We start from the raw sequence: 21,996 nt of genomic DNA on the forward strand, positions 1-21,996 counted from the left end.
AGGGGAAGAGTGAGGGGGGATATGAAAGGTTAAAACAACATAACCTCAACTATTTTTATCAATGACTGAATGAATAATGACATTGCGGTCTTTTACGTAAACGCTTGTTACAAGTACCTACACGCTCATCTTGATGTGAAACGTCAAGATTAATTAGCAATAAATTGACGCTTCTTATATATTTAATTTTTTTTCTTCTTTTCTCTTTTTTTTCTTCTTATGCTCATCTTCATTGCATTTAGAAAAAAAGAACAAAATTTCGCAGTGTTATAAATTTAAATATTATATATTATATATAAAAATAAATTTATAATATTTATAAATATTAAATATATAAAATATAATTATAAATTAATATAATAAGTAATTAATAATTATACATATAATTGTCGAATTAATAATTATAAATATAATTATAGAATTAAATATAATATTTATTTATAACTCTGTAAAAATTTTTTATATATTATAGAAATTTAAATATAAAACAAGCAATTATATTAATTTCATTACATTGGATATTACATGAAAAAAATTATATTGAGGAAAGAAAATAAAAAAAAAAAAATTAAAGAAAATATTATATGGAAAATGAGTTGGAGATGAGAAAGAATCATCATTATAGACTGGGAAAAATTGCGAAAGTTCTTTTTCATTATCGTTTGCTTAAGAGTCTCGACAAATATAGAGGCAAACGATTGCAAATTCAAATCTAATTACATATTTCAAGAGATTATGAAGAAGAAAAAGATGAAAAAGAAGAAGAAGAAGGAAGAAGCTAAAATTAGACATTTGACTGACAATTAAAATATTACTTTATTTCACTTTGTATATTTACGCTTTGAAATTCTTTGGTCAAATGATGAGAAAGTGTCAATTATTATTCACTTATAGTTGTAATTAAATTTAGCAATTTTTACGATAAATTGTAATTTCATTATTATTATTATTATTATTATTATTATTATTATTATTATTATCATTATTATTTGCAAACGTATGTTCTTAAATTTCTATGATAAAGAATTAAAAAGGTCTTTCGAAAAAAAAATATTTTTAAACAGTTTTTAAAATTAAATAATTGAAAAAATAATGGAAAAATAATTTTTAATTAAAAATTATTACTAAAATAATTAAACACTAAATATTTAAAATTAATTTTGAAAGTTTTTAAAAAAACTTTAATATGCTTTCAAACTTGTTTATAACAGTTTAAACACTATAAAACTTGTTCACAACAGTTTTAAACTTGTCGAAACTAATTTAAAACAATTTTAAACTTGTTTAAAACATGTTAAAACAATTTAAACTTGTTCAAAACATATTAAAACAATTTTAAACTTATTCAAAACATGTTAAAAATTTTGCAACTGTATAAAACTGCTTCATTATAAATTCAAATTCAAAATAGTTTCGTACTAGTTTGAAATTGTTTATAACATATTTGAAAGTTGAAACCAAATAAAAACAGTTTGAAACAGTTTAAAACTTGTTTTACTTAAAAGTTTAAAAATAAATTTAAAACTGTTTTAAACTTGTTTTGGAACTATTAAAATATATCACAACTGAATAAAACTAGTTCAAAACAAGTCCACCCTTGTTTTGGACGAATTAAGACTAATTCGAAATAGTTTCAAACTTGTTTGAAATAAAGTTCAAAGCAAAGTTAAAAATAGGTTTGAACAAATTTTGAAACAGGTTCAAAACTTTTTGAAACAAGTTCAGAACATGTTTCAAACAGTTCTGAACAAGTTAAAAATAGGTTTAAAACTATTAGAAACAAGTTCAGTACATGTTCAAAATAGTTCTGAACAAGATCTAAACAAGTTTAAACCACGTTCAAAACTATTCGAAACAAGTTCAGAACAGGTTCAAAACTATTCAAAACAAGTTCAAAACGGGCTCAAAATAGTTCTAAAAAGTTTAGAACAGGTTCCAAACTTTTTTGAAACAAGTTTGGAACAAGTTCAAAAGTTATTTAAACAAATTTAGAATAAATTAAAGCAATGTATTTGAAATATGTTCAGAACAGATTCAAAATATTTCTGAACAAGTTTAAACAGGTTCAAAACAAGTTCAGAACAGGCTCAAAATAGTTCTAAAGGTTTAGAACAGGTTGATTCAAAACTATTTGAAACAAGTTCAGAACAAGTTCAAAACAGTTCTAAACAAGTTTAGAACAGGTTCCCAATTGTTTCTAAACTAGTTTACACTAACTTGCTATAAAAAACCTGTTACGACAGAATAAAAATGTAAAAAACTAGTTTAATTTTATTTTAACAGATTATAAGGGCATCAAAATAGTTTGAACTTGTTATAATAGGTTGAAAACTATTTAAAACAAGTTAAGAAAATGTTTAAAATTTTATTGAAACCAGTTCAAAGAAAGTTCAAAATAATTCTGAACAAGTTTCAAATATGTTCAAAACTGTTCAAAACAAGTTGTTCAGGCTAAGTTAAAAAAAACAAGTTCGTGACTAGTTAAAAACTGTTTAAATTAAGTTTCAATTTTTAAAACCCTTTTAAAAAAAGTTTAAACTTATAATTAAAAAAAAACTATTTGAAATATGTTCAGAACAAGTTCAAAATACTTCTGTGAAAAATTTTAAAACATATTGAGAATATAAAAACCAGTTCAAAACTGTTTTAAACAAGTTTAGATCAAGTATAACATTTTTATAAAAAAACCAAGTTCAATTTAAAGTAAGTTTCATTTAAGAAAATGTTAAAAAAATTTTTGAAACAAGTTCAGAGAAAGTTCAAAATAGTACTGAACAAGTTTAAAATAGATAAAAAACTGTTCAAAACAAGTTCAGGCTAAGTTTAAAATTACTTTAAAAAAACAAGTTCAGAACAAGTTCAAAATTATTTGCAACATATTCAGAACATGTTCAAAACGCATTTAAACAAGTTTAGAATAAGTTAAAGAAAACTATTTGAAATATCTTCAGAACAAACTAGTTCAAACAACAAACTAGTTCAATCCTGTTCCAACAGATTAAAAATATAACAAACTAGTTCAAACTTGTTTTATCGTCTTAGAAACTTAAAAATGAATAATAGTAATACAAACAGATTGGAAAATGTGTCAAACTAGTTTAAACTTGTTATAACAGGTTAAAATAATGTCAAACTTGTTCTATTTTAAAGTTATAATTTAGAATTGTTTCAAACCATATTAAACTTGTTTTTTATGTTAAAATTTTTTAAAAATAGTTAAAAACAAGTTTTAACATTTAAAAATGTATCAAATTAGTTCAAACTTATTTTAAATGGTTAAAAATGTATTAAAATGGTTCAAACTTATTTGAAGAGTTTAAAAATGTATTAAATTAGTTCAAACTTGTTTTAAGAGTTTAAAAATTTATTAAATTAGTTTAAACTTGTTTTAATAGGTGAAAAATGTTTAAAACTGATTCAAACTAATTATGAAATTAAAATTGTATTTTAAACTATTTTATTAAAATAGTTTAATTCAAAAACAAATATTTAACTGTTCGAAAAAAAAGTGTTCGTTTTTTATGAAAAAGGAAAAAAAAATATTTTTGTAAACTTACCTAATTGATTGTTGAGTGTCGGTGAGACGGAATTTATTCTTATTTAGTTGAGCCTAAAAGAAAAATATTATTTGCATTATATAATAGGTAGAAAAATATATAAATAAGTAAATGAAATAGTTTTTTTTTTTTTTTTTTTTTTAAGGGAAAAAAATTGTCTGCATTTTTTATTATTGTAGTTGCTTGTAAATGTAGTCGATTATGGTGCGCGCACCTGATTGTCGTAAATGTCGTAATCCTGAACTGTGACGTCTTGATTCAGGTTGTACTTGTCAGCATCGTTTACAGTAACCTTCTTCGGCTTTTGATGATACTGCTTTGAGTTCGATGACACGTCACTTATTCTCACGCTTTGATGTTGAACCGGTAGTGTATGGTTCACTGTGTATTGGTTGTAATCTTCAGAAAATAAAAAACAATATTTTAAGACAAAAATTATATTTTAAAAAAATATTTTTAAAAACTATTTTTAAAAACTTTTATTAAAAACTATTATTAAAAACTATTATTAAAACTGTTACTAATTATTTATTATTTATTAATAAAAATAAAATTAAAAATGAAAATGAAAATGAAAATGAAAATGAAAATGAAAATGAAAATGAAAATGAAAATGAAAATGAAAATGAAAATGAAAATGAAAATGAAAATGAAAATGAAAATGAAAATGAAAATGAAAATGAAAATGAAAATGAAAATGAAAATGAAAATGAAAATGAAAATGAAAATGAAAATGAAAATGAAAATGAAAATGAAAATGAAAATGAAAATGAAAATGAAAATATTCTTTTGAATTAAAAAAAAAATTTTTTTTAGTATTTTTATATCGAAATATAATTTTTATAACTTAAAATACTGAAAATTTTAATTTTTTTTTTAATTTTAATTTTTAAATTAATAAAAAAAACATAATAATTTTTTAAATATAAAATTGTTTTTATTTTTGAATAAGTGACGTAAGTGAGATCAGAAATTTATTGATTTACACTTTAAATGACATTCAATTTTCTGGTTGGATGTTCAGTATTTACTATTTTTTTCTAATTTTTTTTTGTATAATATATTTCTGGTTAAATAACAATTAAGCAAGAGTTATTCCTTTTTTGTTTTCTAATTGCGTGATATTTCACTATTTATCTTTTTACATCAAGCGCAACAGAATTCAAACTAAATTTCATCATTCATCAAAGTGGCAAAAAAATGATTCTTTTATTCATCAAAATTAAAAAAGAAAAGAAAATACAAATATCATTTTACGCCTAGTTTCACATTGTTATATTTTTTATTCTTTATTTTATTCTCGATGTATAACATATTTATGTTATTTAAATTATAAAATTATAAATATAATGAAATTTTTTCAAAAAATGATTTTTTAAAGTAAAATAAAATTAAAAAAAAAATTTTTTTTCAAAAAATGTTTTTTAGCAAAATAAAATTTAAAAAAATTATTTTTTCCTAAACAAAAATGATTTTATAATAAAAATGTTATATTTTTGCAAAAACTTACCGTCATCTTTATAAATAGAGACATCATCATCATAAATTGTATAGAATGGATAACTTTGATCGGGATCATTGTAATAGTTTTTCGAAAATGGCGCTGGAACTGGCGCTGCAGTCGAGGCTGTAGTTTTAACAGTTCTTGGCGATTCTGATGGTGCTCTTCTTAAAAAAAAAATTATATTTTTTTTACAAATAAAAAAATTTGGAAAATATTTTAAATGACGTTAAACAAATATAAAAAAATATTATTTATAAATAAAAATAAATAAATATCAATAAAATATTATTTATAAACAAATATAAATAAAATATTATTCTAAAGTAAAAAAATAAAATAAAATAGAAATAATTTCCAATAAATAAATTAATAAAAGAAAAAATACTCACCTGTAGTGACTCTCAGTTTGAGCTCTCGAATTAATAATGCTGTCCTTTTCTCTTTCCTGTAATAAAAATTAGTATTTTTTGGTTAATTTTTAAATTTTTTAAATAATTTTCTATTATTTCAAGAACAAAAATTTTTAAATAATAATTTTCAATTCTCTATTTTTCTATATAAAGATTGTTTGAAATAATATTTATATTTTTACATATTTACTCATTATTTTATTATTTTTTAATATATTAATTATTTTATTAATTAGAAAAAAAAATTTATTCAAAATATTGACCTAAAACGACCTAATTTAAACCTTAAATAAATTTTATTGTTGTATATTTGTATTTTTAATTATTATTTTTTTTCAATCATTTTATTATTTTTTTATATTTTAAATTCTTTATTCATTTAAAAAAAAGTCATTTCAATTAAAATTTGGACCTAAAACGACCGAATTCAAACATTAAATTAATTTTATTTTTAAATATTTCTATTTTTTATTATAATTAAATTTATTTTATTATTTTCTCCTATTTTATGTTCTTTATTCATTTGAAAAAAAATTTTCTTTTACTAAAATTATGATCTAAAACGACCTAATTTTAAGTTATTTTGTTTTTATTATTTTTTATATTTAATTTAGTTGCATTAATTATTGAATATTTTTATTTCTTTACTTATTTGAAAAAATAAGTAATTCTACATTTTCTTTTCTTCATTTATTAAAAAAAAACGGTTTTACTAAAATTCTGGCCCAAAAATGATATAATTTTGACCTAAGTCGACCTAATTTTAATTTTTTTTATTTTTGTATATTCTTCTTTTTTACTATTCTTTATATTTTAATTATCTTACTATTTTTCATCTTTTCATTTCTTTATTAATTTGCAACAAATTTTTTACTATTAAAATTTTGACCTAAAGGGACCTAATTTTGACCTGTGGTTATATTTTATTGTATTTATTTAATTTTCACTTTTTTTACCTACGTTATTTTATTATGTTTCTACATTTTCATTTCTCTATTTTTAATTAAAAAAAAAAAATTTACTTTTACTCAAATTTTGACCTACAACGTTTTAATTTGCCTTGAAATTGAAAGTATCATTAAGACACAAAGGAAAATAAATAAAATTGAATACCGATTGTGAGAAATGTCTCTAAAAGCAAAAAAAAAAAAAAAAAATACATTCAGCTTTTACAGAAGAAAATTTTTTTATTGACCACAAAAAAATTATTTAAAAAAATTTTAATTTTTAAAAAAAATCATTTAAAAATTTTTTTATTTTTTTAAAAAATGAAAAAGAAATGAAACTACATTTAACTTAATTGAAATTCAAAAATGAAAATTAAATTGTAAAAATCTATATCTAAACATGATTTATTATTATTAATCAGTGCTTGCTCAAGATTTTATAAAAGGAATTTTTCTGCTCCTGTTTTTATTATTAAATATATTCTCGACTCATTATGCATTGTACACAAGGTATCATTGTATGTTAATACATTATCGAGGGAGAGAAAGAGAGAAAAAGAGAGAAGGAGAAAGAGAGAAAGAAAATAACTCGTAACAGGATATACAATGTTTTTTTTTAAAAACACACACACACACATATTGTGCTTGAATAATATTTGAATAATTGTGTGTCCAAACATATTATATTAATTATCAAGTCCCATTGAGAACTTGATGCTGAATTAAATTCCTCTCTTTATTCAATGCAATGGCGCTCTATTTTTCTAAATCATCTGTAATTTTAATCATTCTCTTTTCACTCTATTGTATTTGTATTATTAACTGGAACAAGGCCCTACTTCCATTTATGTCAATTCGCACCCAAGAAAAATGAAGAAAAAGAAATATTTCAATAATATTATTACCAAAAAATGTGTAATTAAAAAAAATTTCTTAAATTTACCTAAATTTTTACTAATCCTATGACTTTAAAGAAAAATTATATTTTCATAGTTATTTTCTTCTTTATTGGAAAAATTTTGACCTAATTTGACCTAATTTGACCTAAATTGACTTAAAATGACCTAAATTGATTTATATTGACAACACAAACCTCAATTGTAAAGCATCCTTTGATTTTATAAAATATTAAATTGTATGTTACAGTTTTTCCAACATAATGGAGTTGTTGACCTAAATTGAACTACTTTTGACCTAAATTGACCTAAATTCTTTTATATTGACTACACTGGCCTCAATTATTAGGTATCGTTTGATTTCATAAAATATTAAAATGTATGTTATAGTTTCTTCATTCTCATTGATGTGTTGACCTAAATTTGTCTATATTGACCTAAATATATATATTGACTACATTAAACTCAATTATTAGGTATCGTTCGATTTTATAAAATATCAAATTATATGTTTTAGTTTTTTCATTCTCATTGAGTTGTTGACCTAAATTGATCTATTTTGGACCTAAATTGACCTTAATTGTAAGGTATAATATAATTTTATATATTACTAAATTGAGTGCTATAGGCTTTTTCATTTTTATTAAGATATTGACCTAAACTGATAAACATTAATATCATTGTCAAAAATTAACCTAAATTGCTCAACATTGACCTAAAATGACCTAAATTGAGCCTCCGGAAAGTATAAGCACACATAAAATTCTAAACGCCATGCTAATTCAATGGGCGTCAGAATTTTATCTGTGGTTATACTATCCGGAGGCTCAATTGATGTATTAATTACATTGACCTCCATTTTTATGTATCGGTTGATTTTATAAAACATCAAATTTTGTTTTTATACATTTTCCATTATTATTGAATTGTTGACCAAAATTGATCTATTTTTGACCTAAATTGATGTATATTGACTAAACTGAACTCAATTATTAGGTATCGTTCAATTTTAAAAAACATCAAATTGTATGTTATACCTAGTTTCTTATTATTATTGAGTTGTTGATATTATTTGGTCTATGTTGATCTAAATTGACCTCAATTGATGTATTGATAATATTTACCTCAATTCTTAAGTATCGTTTGATTTTATAAAATATTAAATTAAATTTTATACTTTTTTCGTTGTTATTGAGTTTTTGACCTAAATTTATCTATTATGACCTAAATTGACCTACATATATATTTACTACATTGAACTCAATTATTAGATATCGTTGAATTACATAAAATATCAAATTATATGTTATAGTTTTTCATTATTATTGAGTGTTGGCCTAAATTGGTCTATTTTGACCTAAATTAGACTAACTTGGTCTAAATTGACCAAAATTTACTTGACTTTTAAGTTTTAACGTATTGATTCACTCTTAAGAATTCAAATTAGACTTTATAGTTTACTTTCTTTTTTAAGACAATTTTTGACCTAATTTGACCTAAATTAGACTTACTTGGTCTAAAGTGACCTAAATTTACTTGTCTTTTAAGTTTTGTCGTATTGCTTCACTTTTTAAAAATTCAAATTGGACTTTATAGTTTATTTCTTTTTTTTAAGACAATTTTTCACCTAATTTGACCTAAATTAGACTTACTTGGTCTAAAGTGACCTAAATTTACTTGTCTTTTAAGTTTTGTCGTATTGATTCACTTTTTAAGAATTCAAATTGAACTTTATAGTTTATTTCTTTTTTATTGGACAATTTTTGACCTAATTTGACCTGAATTCGACTAATTTGGTCTAAATTAACAAAAATTTACTTGACTTTTAAGTTTTGTCGTCTTGATTGACTTTTTAAGACTTCAAATTGTACTTTATAGATCATTTTCTTTTTATTGGACAATTTTTGACCAAATTTGACCTAAATGAGACTAACTTGGTAGAAAATGGTCGAAATTGACCTAAATTTACTTGAATTTTAAGTTATAGTTTAATTTTTTAATATTTCATATTGTATGTTAAGTCTTATAATTTAAAAAAAAAATTCAGCCTAATTGACCTAAATTGACCAATAGGAATCTAAATTGACATATATTGACCTAAATTTATATACTGACTACGTTGACCTTAATTGTATGGTATCGTTCGATTTTATAAAACATCGAATTGAATGTTATAGTTTTTTTATTTTTATTAAGTTTTTGGCCAGAATTGACCTAAATCGACCTAATTTGACCTAATTTAATATAAATTTGTCTAAATTGATCTAACAGTTAAGCTGCCGTTTGACTTTATAATATTTTATTTTGTAAGTTACATTTTTCCTTTTTTTTGGTATTTTTTGACCTAAATTGACCTAAATTGGCCTATTTTTCAAGTTTTGTATATTATTCTACTTTGTAACTTGTACTCATAACTTTATTTTTATACGTCTTTCTCTTGTTTAGTTACACTTGACCTAAATATTAGCTTAATAATGACCCTTGACCATTTTCTATTGACCTACAATTTTAAGGTTATTTTCATTAATTTAATAAAAAAATATTTAAAAAAATATAATAAAAAAAATATTTTAAAAAATTTATTAAAAAAAAAATAATAATAACATGCATATAATTAATTGAAATGAGAAACAAAATTTATTATAACTTACGCTAATGATATTTCTTCGTAGACCATCACGATCACGTTGAACTTGACCGATCGTTGATGGTTGACCTCGATAGACTCTTTGCTGTCGATCACTTTCAATTTCCGATGCTGGCTCATATTCCTCGTCATGATAGGTCCTCTGATGTTGTCTCTGTCGGAATTGTCGTTCGGGAATTGTCGACGATGGTGGTGCCGAGACTGTCACTGAATTTTGTTGTTGTCTTTGCGTTGGCCTTTGCTGTTGTTGCTGTTGAATTGACTCGGCCTTCGCAGCTCTAATTTTGCATAGAAATAAAAAAAAATTAGCAATCATTATAAACAAATAAAAATTATTATTTCATATAATCAAAATGTAATTCATTAATATTATAATGATTAACTAATTTACAACTAATTTTAAAAAAATACTTAATAATTAAAATAAACTAACTACTAATTAAATAGACAAGCAAGAAAAAACTGAATAACAAATTATTAATTAATTAAGAATACTTAATTAACTAAAAATTAAGTTTTTTTAATTAATTAGGTACTTAACTAACTCATTTTCAATTAATTAGATACTTAATTATAACAAACAATTAATTAATTTTGTACTTAATTAACTAACTATGAATTAATTTTGTACTGTTAACTGTTAATTAATTAGGTACTTACTTATCTAACTTTCAATTAATTAAGTATTTAATTAACTAATTATTAATTAATTAACTAACTATTAATTAATTAGGTTTTTACTTAACTGACTTTTAATTAATTAGGTACTTAATTAAGTAACTATTAACAAATTAACTAGCTGTTAAGTAATTAGGTACTTAAGTTACTAACTTTTAATTATTTAGGTACTGAATTAACTAACTATTAACTTATTAATTAATTAGGTACCTGAATCACTAACTTTTAATTAATTAGGTACCTAAATCACTAACTTTCAATTGATTAGGTACTTAATGATCTTTAGTTTTAATAAATTAGCAATTAATTATTACCTAATTAACAATTAATATTTACCTAATTGTCAAAAAATAAAACAAAGCATACTCAAAAATATGTATTTAATAACCAATTAACTGACGATTAATTAATTTAGTAATTAGTAACTAAACAACTAACGTTTAATTAATAAATAATTAACTAGCTACTAGATAATTAAGTAATAAATATTTAAGAACCTAAGCATTAATTAATTAGGTAATTAATATCAAATTAATAAATAATTATCTAGAAAGTCACTATATCAGTAATTCATAACTAACTAACAAACTAAATACAAATTAATTAAGTGTTTAACTATTAATTACCCACTAATTAAGAAATCAATAAATAACTAGTTAACAAATAACTAATTAATTATGTATTAAATAATAACAACTATTAACTAAACAAGTATTTGGATATTAATTTATACTCATTAATAATAATTAATATCTAAGCATTAATTAATGACTAATAAGTAACTAATTGATGTATAAATAATTGATAACAACTGAGGTAATTATTAATTAAAAATTCCCTAATTAACTTATTAATGTGTAAATAATAATTATTTGCTAATTAGGTAATAATTATTAATTATATAAAAATAATTATTTGCTAAATAGGTAATAATTAATTGCTAATTTAGTAATAGTAATTACTTCCCAATTCAGTAAATATTAATTGCTAATTAGGTAATAGTAATTACTTACTAATTAGGTGAATTTTAATTGCTAATTAGGTAATAATTAATTATTAATTAGATAATTATAATTATTTGCTAAATAGGTAATAATTAATTACTAATTTAGTAATAGTAATTACTTGCCAATTAGGTAAATATTAATTGCTAATTAGGTAATAGTAATTGCTTGCTGATTTAATGATTGTTAATTGTTAATTACGTAATAATTAATTATTAATTAGGTAATAACAATAATTTGCTAAATATGTAATAATTAATTGCTAATTTGGTAACAGTAATTACTTGCCAATTATGTAAAGATTAATTGCTAATTGAATAATAATTAATTTCTAATTTGGTAATAATAATTATTTCCTAATTAGTAAATAATAATTAATTGATAAAATTAGGTAATACTTAATTGCTAATTAATTAATAGTAATTACTTACTAATCAGGTGATAATAGATAATTATTAATTAGGTAATAACTAATATCTAATTAGGTACCTAATTATTAATTGCTAATTAAGTAATAATTAATAACTAATTAATTAATTAGATGTTAACATATTAGTAACTAATTAATTAATTAATTAGATATTAACATATTAGTAACTAATTAAGTAATTCGGCAATAATTTACTAATTAATAGCTAAATTACTAATTATCATGAAGTAATTATTATTCAATAAATAATTAATCATTAATACTTATTAGGTAATTAATAACTAATAATTATTTAATTAGTTATTAATCAATTAATTAGTTATTAATCATTTAATTTATTATTAATCATTTAATTAGTTATTAATCATTTAATTTGTTATTAATCATTTAATAAGTTAATAACTTTTAATTTAAATTAATTAGTTTATTTATTTACTATGTCCAATTAATTAATTAACGATATGGTTGTAAGGTTATTAAATTTAATATTTCTAGTTAAACTTTTTTTTTCTTTTTGAGAGTAGGGGAAAGTAATATTTTCTTGTAGTTGTAATATTCTCATAGACGCTTTAGGAGAGAATATTGCTCTAATTTTATCGTAACGCGTGGTGAAAGTATTATTTAAGTGTAAAGCAGAGCGTCGCACACATAGATTGCACATCCGATTTCCCTCTCCCCCCACCCTACCTCTCGACCTCTCACAACCTTCCTCATTACCCTTGCTGCGAATATGTCTGATACATAAGTATGTGTATATGTGATGCATTTACCTAAACGTATATATATATATATTGATGATTCGATTGGTCAAGACGATTAACCAGGAACTTGATATCGTTTTACGTAAAACTTGATTGAATATAGAAAATACATACGAGACGAGGATACACTCGAGTTAAAGTCAATGTAACGTGTGAGTTGCGCTTCAATAATATAATCAGACGTTCAATGATCTTTTGATATTACATTTATATACATATCGAATATGTGTGTGTGTGTATTACACTTCCGTGAACGCGCGATTTAAATTAAACTCTCTCGAATGAGTGAGATCCAAATTGGCATTCGTCTAATTTCAAGGGATTTTCATTTTCTTTTTTTTTCTTTGGAATTTATTTAGTTTTCACTGTAGGCAATGGTTGTACTGTTGTTTTTTAAAGAAACTGAAAGTTGAAGGAAAAAAAATATTATTTTTTGATGTTACTGTGGTGAATTTTGACGCAGCTGCGCAGTAGATCTTAAGAGCGAGAACAGCTGCGCAGTAGATCTGTCGAGTAGATAAAACTGCGCAGTAGATCTCTAAAGTTTAGTATACAATTGTTCAGTGGATCTAAAGAGTAAAAAAAATCTAGAAAGTAATTTTGAAATAATCTGAAATGTAAGTGAAGATGCGCAGTAGATCTATAAATTTAGTACAGTTGTGTAGAAGATCTAGACAGTTGGAAAAGCTGCCCGATAGATCTCTAAAGTTTAGTATACAATTGTTCAGTGGATCTAAAAAGTAAAAAAAATCTAGAAAGTAGTTTTGAAATAATCTGAAACGTAAGTGAAGATGCGCAGTAGATCTGTCGAGTAGATAAAGATGCGCAGTAGATCTCTAACTACTAGTACAAGTGTTCAGTGGATCTAAAAAGTTAAAGAAATCTAGAAAGTAATTTTGAAATAATCTGAAATGTAAGTGAAGATGCGCAGTAGATCTATAAATTTAGTGCAGTTGCGCAGAAGATCTATGTATTTGGAAAAGCTGCGCAGTAGATCTCTAAAATTTAGTATACAATTGTTCAGTGGATCTAAACAGTAAAAGAAATCTTAGAAAGTAATATTCAATATATTTGGAATGTAAGTGAAGATGCGCAGTAGATCTGTGAATTTTAATACACACGCGCAGAAGATCTAGACAATAGGAAAATCTGCGCAGTAGGTCTTTGAATTTTGTCCAACTTTACAGAATTGATCTTCAAAGTAAGTTTCTTAAAAAAGAGATCTAAAAAGAAGAAAATGAATCTGGAAAGCAATTAGGAATGCGCAATGGATCAATAAAGTAAATTTATCTGTGCAGTAGATCCCTAAATTTATATTACAATTCTTCACTGGATCTAAAAAGTAATCTAGAAAGTAATTTTCAATTGATCTGAAATGCAAGGAAAGGTTGCGCAGTAGATCTGTAAATTTAGTACACATACGCAGAAGATCTATAAATTATGTGCAACGTTGCAGAATTTATCTGCAAAATGCGCCGTAGATCTATAAATTACGTGCAACTTTGAAGAATTGATCTACAAAGTGCTCGAACGAAAGTGAAGCACTCATAGCTGAGCAGTAGATCTGTAGAGCAAGGTCAACTGCACATAATATCTATAGAGAAAGCTCATCTGCGCAGAAGATCTATAGAGTTAGTAAAATTGCGCAGAAGATCTATAAAGTAAGTAAAATTGCACAGAAGATCTATAGAGTAAGTAAAACTGCATAATAGAGCAACTTAAGGTGCGCAGTAGATCACTCAAGTTAGTTCAATTGTGCAGTTGATCTACTGAATAAATGCTCGTTCTTAACAAATGTAAAAAGTAATTTGGAATGCGCAGTAGATCTTTAAAGTTTAGTACAATTGGATTTACGAGGTAAAATTAATCTACAAAGTAGTTTTCAATAAATCTACCATTCGAGTGAAGATGCGCAGTAGATCAATAAATTTAGTAGTTGCGCGTAAGATCTCGACAGTAGTAAAGTTGCGCAGTAGATCTCTATAGTTAATGCTATTGTATAGATAGTCTACAACAAAAGTTTTGCTTTTCAGCGAGCTTTTCAGTGGATCTAAAAAAATAGATCTGCGCAATAGATCTCTATAGTTAATACAACTCTATAGGTGAGATCCAAATTGGCATTCGTCTAATTTCAAGGAATTTTCTTTTTTTTTCTTTGGAATTTATTTAGTTTAACAACAAAAGTTTTGATTTTCATTGGATTTCAAAAAACAAATAGACCTGCGCATTAGATTTCTATATTTAATACAACTCTATAGGTAATCTACAATGAAAGTTCTGGTTTTCAGTGGATCTAGAAAACAAATAGACCTGGGCAGTGTATCTGTAGAGTATGTGTAGGTGCACAGGAGATCTTTTAGGTTATATAAAGCTGCGCAGTAGATCTATAGAGTAATTATAGCTGCGCAGGAGATTCTTAGCCAAGGTAGATCTGCGCAGTAGATCTATAGAGTAGATATAACTGCGCAATGTGTCTATTGAGTAGGTAGGGCTGTGCAGTGGATCTACAGAGTAGGTAGAGATGCGCAGTAGATCTATAGAATATATACAGCTGCACAGTAGATCTACAGAGTAAGTACAGCTGCGCAGTAGATCTATAGAGTAGATAGAGATGCGCAGTAGATCTATAGAGTAGATAGAGATGCGCAGTAGATCTATAGAGTAGATAGAGCTGCGCAGTAGATCTACAGAGTAATTACAGCTGGGCAGTAGACCTACAGAGTAAGTACAGCTGCGCAGTAGATCTATAGAGTAGTTAGAGCTGCGCAGTAGATCTATAGAGTCGATATAGCTACGCAGAAGTGTGAAACGACTGCGCAATAGTCTTCTTTTTTCTTTGCGAATATTATTCAATACACTAATTATAATAAAATGATATAATAATAACAACAACAACGAAAAAGATTGACTATCTACATTTTAATAAAATAGATAATCCGTGGTGAATGAATGTAATAGTTAAGTGCCTCTGCGTGTGTGGCCTCGGTACATTTCAACTTAATCGGCAAGTACAAATATTCTTAAAGAGAGAGTGAGAGAGAGAGGGACATATTAGTAAGCTATTTGTAATTTGTGGAAAATCGTGAAACTTCTCTCCTATGTATAAGCCAGATTATCCGTAAAGAGATTCTCGGCGGGCACATTACATAAATTGTATTGCTAACTGTGAAAGTGATTTACACCTTGCTTAACCTTTATCTAGTAAATTACATAGTTACGTGCAATTTCATATTCATATACAATATATACATATATGTACATATATATATATACAGGAAGTTATTATCAATTATAAATGCTATATTGATACCGTAAATGATGTATCATTAGAAACAAAGTATGAATCGCAAATTATTGTTAAGAACGTATTATTGTCTTACGAAATAAACATAAGTAATTATTAAATTGTGTATATGTGATGCGCGCAGTGGAAAAAGTCGTTTTATGTCAGTCAGACAAGGCATTGCATATTATACACATATATGTATATACAATGCGTACATATATACTGATTGTCTCGACAAAATTGATCTTCTCTACTGTGAATACATTTTTTCAGTGAAACAAACACAAAATTGGTCCGCCAGTGATATAAAGTACGTATTCTACTTAATTCACACTCGTGAATTAAGTATAGTAGCTTTAACAGAAGAAAATTATTGAAAAAAAAATTCTTAACAGAATATATAAATATCTAATTGGGTACCTAAACTGTAGTCGCAAGTTTAATAATTATATTGTTTAAATTACTTGTAAGTACCTAAATAATGATCTAAAATTAACAGAATTAAAAGTATTTATTGCACCATATCAGGTTCCATAGTAGGTTTCATATTAGTTATCACATTGGGTTCGTTATTTACTATAATCATTTATTGTATTAGGTACCTCATTAGGTACAATTACAAATAAATATTATATTATAAAAATTTAATATAATTATATTATAATAATTTAATATAATTATATTATGAATAATATAATTATAAATATTACCCAATACTTTTAGGTACCATATGCGATCCTATAATATATAACCTATCAGGTACTATTTGATACCTATTAGTCACTATTTGATACCATATTATATACTTCTTGATATTAGGTACTACTACAATATTAGGTACTACTAGAAAACTTCATAGATCCTATTACTGTAATTAGGTACTATTAGGTACTATCTAACCATATAAGGTTCTCCTATATGTTCTACATTAGTTATTATTAGCTATAATATTCAGTAATATTCAATACTATTCGCAACCTTACTAGGTACTCTAAGTTACATAATATTATTAGGTACTAGTGGGAACGATATTAAGTTCCTATTTTAGGACCCTTTTAAGATATTTTTAGGTTCCTTGTAAAGTTCTATTAAGTACCATATAAGTTTCGTGTTAGGTAATATATAACGTACCATATAATTTTTTTACGTTTTTACAAAATAAGGTACCATATTTTGTTCTTTATCAGGTACTGTATGGGAAACAATTAGAAAATATATTAGGTTCCTTCTTATGTACTGCATATGAAATTATTAAGTACTATATTAGTTTCCTTCAAAAGTACTGTATTAGGAACTATTTGGAATATTAGAAAACATTAGAAAACATAATATTAAAAATATTAGGTTCCTTTTTAGGTGATGAATTAAGAACAATTAGGTACTATAGTAGGTTCCTCTTAAAATACGATATTATATTACTCCTTAGGTACTACATTAGGTTCCTCTTTAGGTACTGTATTAGGATCGTCTTCAGGTAATGTATTAGGAACTATTGGGAATATTAAATAATATTAGAAAACTTAATATTAAAAATATTAGGTACCTTTTTAAGTGCTGAATTAACAACTATTAGGTACTATAGTAAAATCCTCTTAAGGTACAATATTATTATGTACTATATTAGGTTCCTCTTAAGCTGCTATATTAGGTTTCTCTTTATATACTATATTAGGTACCTCTTCAGGTACTGCATTAGGATCGTATTTAAGTACTTTATTAGTAACTTTTCAGTACTATATATTAGGTACCTTATTAAAAACTATTGAAAAATTTAATAGGTAGTTTTAGGTACTTAATTAGGTACCTTATTTTTGGGTTCTTAAGTAGGTACTTTTAGATACTTAACTACGTACCTTTTTTAGGAACAATTAGGTTCCTTAGTCGGTTCTTTTAGGTTTCTTTTTAGTTACTAGTTGGTACCATATTATAGGTTTCGTATTAATTAATATAACGTACTATATAGTTTCATTATTATATACTATAAGGTACCGAATGCTACATCAGATATACTATTAGGTATACTAATACTATTAGTAGCATTAATAGAAATTATTAAGTTTTTTAGGAACTATTAGTTCCTTATTAGATATTTTTGCCTATCTTATTAGGTACCATATTAAGTCTCTGTATTATTTACTGTAATTCTATTTTAAGTACTATTATCTGGTTTAGTGGTTACTGTTAGCTACCTCAGAAATTATTATTAGATGAATTATATTAGTTATTATTAGGCATTATTAGGTACTATTAGGTACATTTTTAAGAAATATTATTTTTTAGGGAATGTTAGCTTATTAGGTTTTTTCTATGTATCATATAAGGCTTTTTCTTAGATTAAATTAGGTACCTAATTAAGTATTTTTAGGTACCATTACGTACCTTATTAGGTTCGGTACTGTTAGTGTTAGGTACAATTATTTACTTTTGTGAATATTATTAGGTACTATCACATACTAATTAGGTACTATTTAGGTATCATTACGTACCTTATTTAGTTCGGTACAATTAGTGTTAGGTACAATTATTTACTTGTATGTATAATAATAGGTACTATTAGGTACTAATAAGTACTATTATGTAATAATAAGTATTATTAGGTACAAATAAGTACTATTAGGTACTAATAAGTACTATTAGGTACTAATAAGTACTATTAGGTACTAATAAGTACTATTAGGTACTAATAAGTACTATTACATACTAATAAGTATTATTAGGTACTAATGAGTAATATTAGATATTAATAAGTACTATTATGTATTAATAAGTACTATTAGGTGCTATTTAGGAATCATTACGTACCTTATTTGGTTCGGTACCATTAGTGTTAGGTACTATTAGGAACTATTAGGTACTATTAAGTACAATTAAGTACTGTTAGGTACTATTAGGTTCTATTATGTACTATTAGGTACTATTAGGTAAAATTAAGTATAATTAGGTACAATTAGGTAAAATTAAGTACAATTAGGTACTATTAAGTACTGTTGGGTACTATTAGGTTCTATTATGTACTATTATGTACTATTAGGTACAATTAGGTTCAATTATGTACTATTATGTACCATTAGGTACAATTAAATACAATTAGGTACAATTAAGTACAATTAGGTACAATTATGTACAATTATGTACTATTAGGTACTGTTAGGTACCATTAGGTACCATTAGGTACTATTAGGTACCATTAGGTACTAAGGGGCGTCATTATGTATTTTTAGGTACTATTTAAACTTCCGTATTAGGCACCATTTTAGGTTCTATATTAGGTACCCTATATCCCATTTTCTCTAATTGTTAGTATAAAATCATGAATTTCTCACCGTTCCAAAAGAGGATCTTCAATGTCATCTTTTGGTAAATTTTGTTCTGGGCAGCCTACGTTCCGTGGCCAATCGCAAGTCTGCAACTCGTGGCTGAAATTTAAAAAAAAATGGTTAAGTCAAATGAATCTTAATTTTATTATTACATATTTCTTAACTCTATTACTTTAAAAATTTTCTGATTTATGCGGTATTTCATTTTTTTTTACTCCCATCTCTCCTTTTCCATTTTCTGGTGATTTAATTTCCATTTCTGATTTATTGTTCCCATAAATTTTCCCTCGTAGTCTAGCAAACGAAAAAAAGAGCAGAGACTACTGAAAAAAAATATTTTTCATAAAATTATCTTTGAATGAGGTACTAATTTACCTTCTATTGCATATATAATAAACATAATTTTATAATGAAACAGGTTGTAAATTAAAAAATATGTTAATTATCTCCCTTTATAGAGAAAACGAAAAAGAATAAATATTATTTTGATATTTATAAAATAGTAAAAAATAAATATATATATTTGTGTGGATTTTGAATTAACGTATTTTATTTTTCAGTGTATCGTAAAATGTAGAAAATATATTTTATTTTTCCCCTCTCTTTCTCTCTCTCTCTCTCTCTGCATAATTCATTGAAGAAAATAATGGATTTTCAAGTATAGTGGCACAAGGAAATAACCATAAATGAATTTTTTCTTCAACTTTTATTCAAGGAAAGTTATGGGGATAGTAAAACATGAATGTAACGAGGTTTCATGGGATGTTATGTTTTTGGGTCTCGGTGAATCCTTTTTTTTTTTCTTCTTTTTTTCTTTTAGTTCATAGTCCGAAATAAATCAAATGCATATGCGGGGAGCAGCGATGATGTCGGTGTGGTTTCGCCGCATTTGGTGTTGTCTGGCAGTTATCCTTAATTGGATCGCATTACTATATAACTTTCTGTATGTCTGTGTATATAAGTTGAGCGGTTTAGTTTAAAAATTGTTTTCGTCGTTTGTTGTCGTCGTCACTTTCGCAGGTTTATCGAACTCGATCGCAAGATTAAGGCGTGGTCAATGGATTTTCAATTTTTTATTTAATCACCAAGTGTGTGATTAACGTTCAACACCCTTTTATAAATATATAGATATATAAATATACAAATAAATATAAACATGTAACGACCGCATTTGAAATGTATTTTGCACTTTACTATATAGTGCAAAAACTTTCGCGTAGCCGATTAATAATAAATCGTATAGTAAAACGTTTCTACTTGTTATGTTTCGTTTAGACGCTTAGCTTACGCAAGTCACGAATAAATCTTATTCGCGCAAAAGACACTTGATTGATTTCTGATCAATTTAATTATCGACATTTAACTTGATTTATGAGCAATTTTGTCAAATTGATAGTTGTCTCGACATATTTTTTGGCTCTATATATAATAACACTTTGACAATAATTTTTTCTGAATCTAATAATAGATTTGTAATCAGCGACCTCGAAAACACTCGAGTAACGATTTCCAAGCGAATTCATTGATTTAAAAAAAAAATATTGCCGCCATATTCCATCCGACATATTGAATTTTGAAAATCCGAAAGTAGATTCGTAATCAGACTTCAAAAACCCCCCGAGTAATAAGTTTCTAGCTAATACGTTAATCTTTCAAAAAAAAAAAAAAAAAAAAAAACGTCCGCCATATTTGATCCGCCATTTTGAATTCTAAAAATCCGATATTAAATTCATAATCAACGCCCTTAAAAACCTCCAAGTTATGAATTTCAAGCGAATTAGATGATTTTTAAAAAAATATTGCCACCATTTTGAATTTTGAAAATCCTAGACTTCGCACTAGATAATTAATTTTAAAAAAGTATTTTTCAAACTAAAAAAAAGTAGGTAGTAAAAAAGTAGCTATCGAAAAATTAAACTTGACGACCAAAAAAATTTGTTTTAGTCACTTCACAAAACTGACAAGAATTCCATTCTATATTTTATTTTCCTGAATTTTTTCCTAATTTTCATCAAAAATATTTATTTCTATCTCATCCTGCTAATAAATTGAATTCCTGCAACGATTTTTATTATTCATCAAAGAATTTAAATATTTATAAAAATTATTTAATTCTTGCGAAGAATTTTAGAAAAACTTTTAAGGGGATGTCAAAGTCGATTGGATTTTTGCATTGAGCTTCAATGGGAAAATCGCATCGACTTTGACATCCCCTTAAATAATTCACATTTCTTTCGACTAATTTTTGTGCAAATTCTAATTTAAATAATTGAATTCCTGAGAAATTTTTATTATTCATGAAAAGAGTTCAATTCTTAGAAAGATTTTTACAAAAAATTTTTTAAATAATTGAATTCTGTTTGGAAATTTTATGAAAATAGTAAATATTGAAAAGCATTGAATTGCGAAAAGTTTTTAAAAATAATTAAATTTTACAAAGAATTCTATTAAAATTCTTGAAAATAATTTAATGTCTCTGTGTCATTTTATTATTTTTTTTTTTTTTGAAAATAATTGAATTCTTAAAAAGCATTTTGTTATTTATGAAAATAATTGAAT

The 21,996-nt window shown here is 24.7% G+C and overlaps 1 protein-coding gene across 4 annotated transcripts in view; it reads right to left on the minus strand.

Annotated features, from left to right (window-relative positions):
• Positions 1 to 21,996, minus strand: part of LOC122503970 — a 144,233-nt gene that overhangs the window by 26,922 nt on the left and 95,315 nt on the right. For 3 of the 4 annotated variants that reach the window (XM_043614776.1, XM_043614778.1, XM_043614775.1), the window contains exons 3-8: positions 19,444 to 19,536; positions 9,966 to 10,239; positions 5,451 to 5,506; positions 5,068 to 5,225; positions 3,772 to 3,956; positions 3,558 to 3,610 (exon numbers count right to left, since the gene is read on the minus strand). In XM_043614776.1, the coding sequence (XP_043470711.1) occupies positions 3,558 to 3,610; positions 3,772 to 3,956; positions 5,068 to 5,225; positions 5,451 to 5,506; positions 9,966 to 10,239; positions 19,444 to 19,536 (819 nt within the window). The remainder of the gene's footprint in view (positions 1 to 3,557; positions 3,611 to 3,771; positions 3,957 to 5,067; positions 5,226 to 5,450; positions 5,507 to 9,965; positions 10,240 to 19,443; positions 19,537 to 21,996) is intronic. The other variant, XM_043614777.1, reaches the window with a different exon arrangement.

The sequence above is a fragment of the Leptopilina heterotoma genome, unplaced genomic scaffold (assembly GCF_015476425.1).
Source record: "Leptopilina heterotoma isolate Lh14 unplaced genomic scaffold, ASM1547642v1 Lhet_275, whole genome shotgun sequence".
NCBI classification, from domain to species: Eukaryota; Metazoa; Arthropoda; class Insecta; order Hymenoptera; family Figitidae; genus Leptopilina; species Leptopilina heterotoma.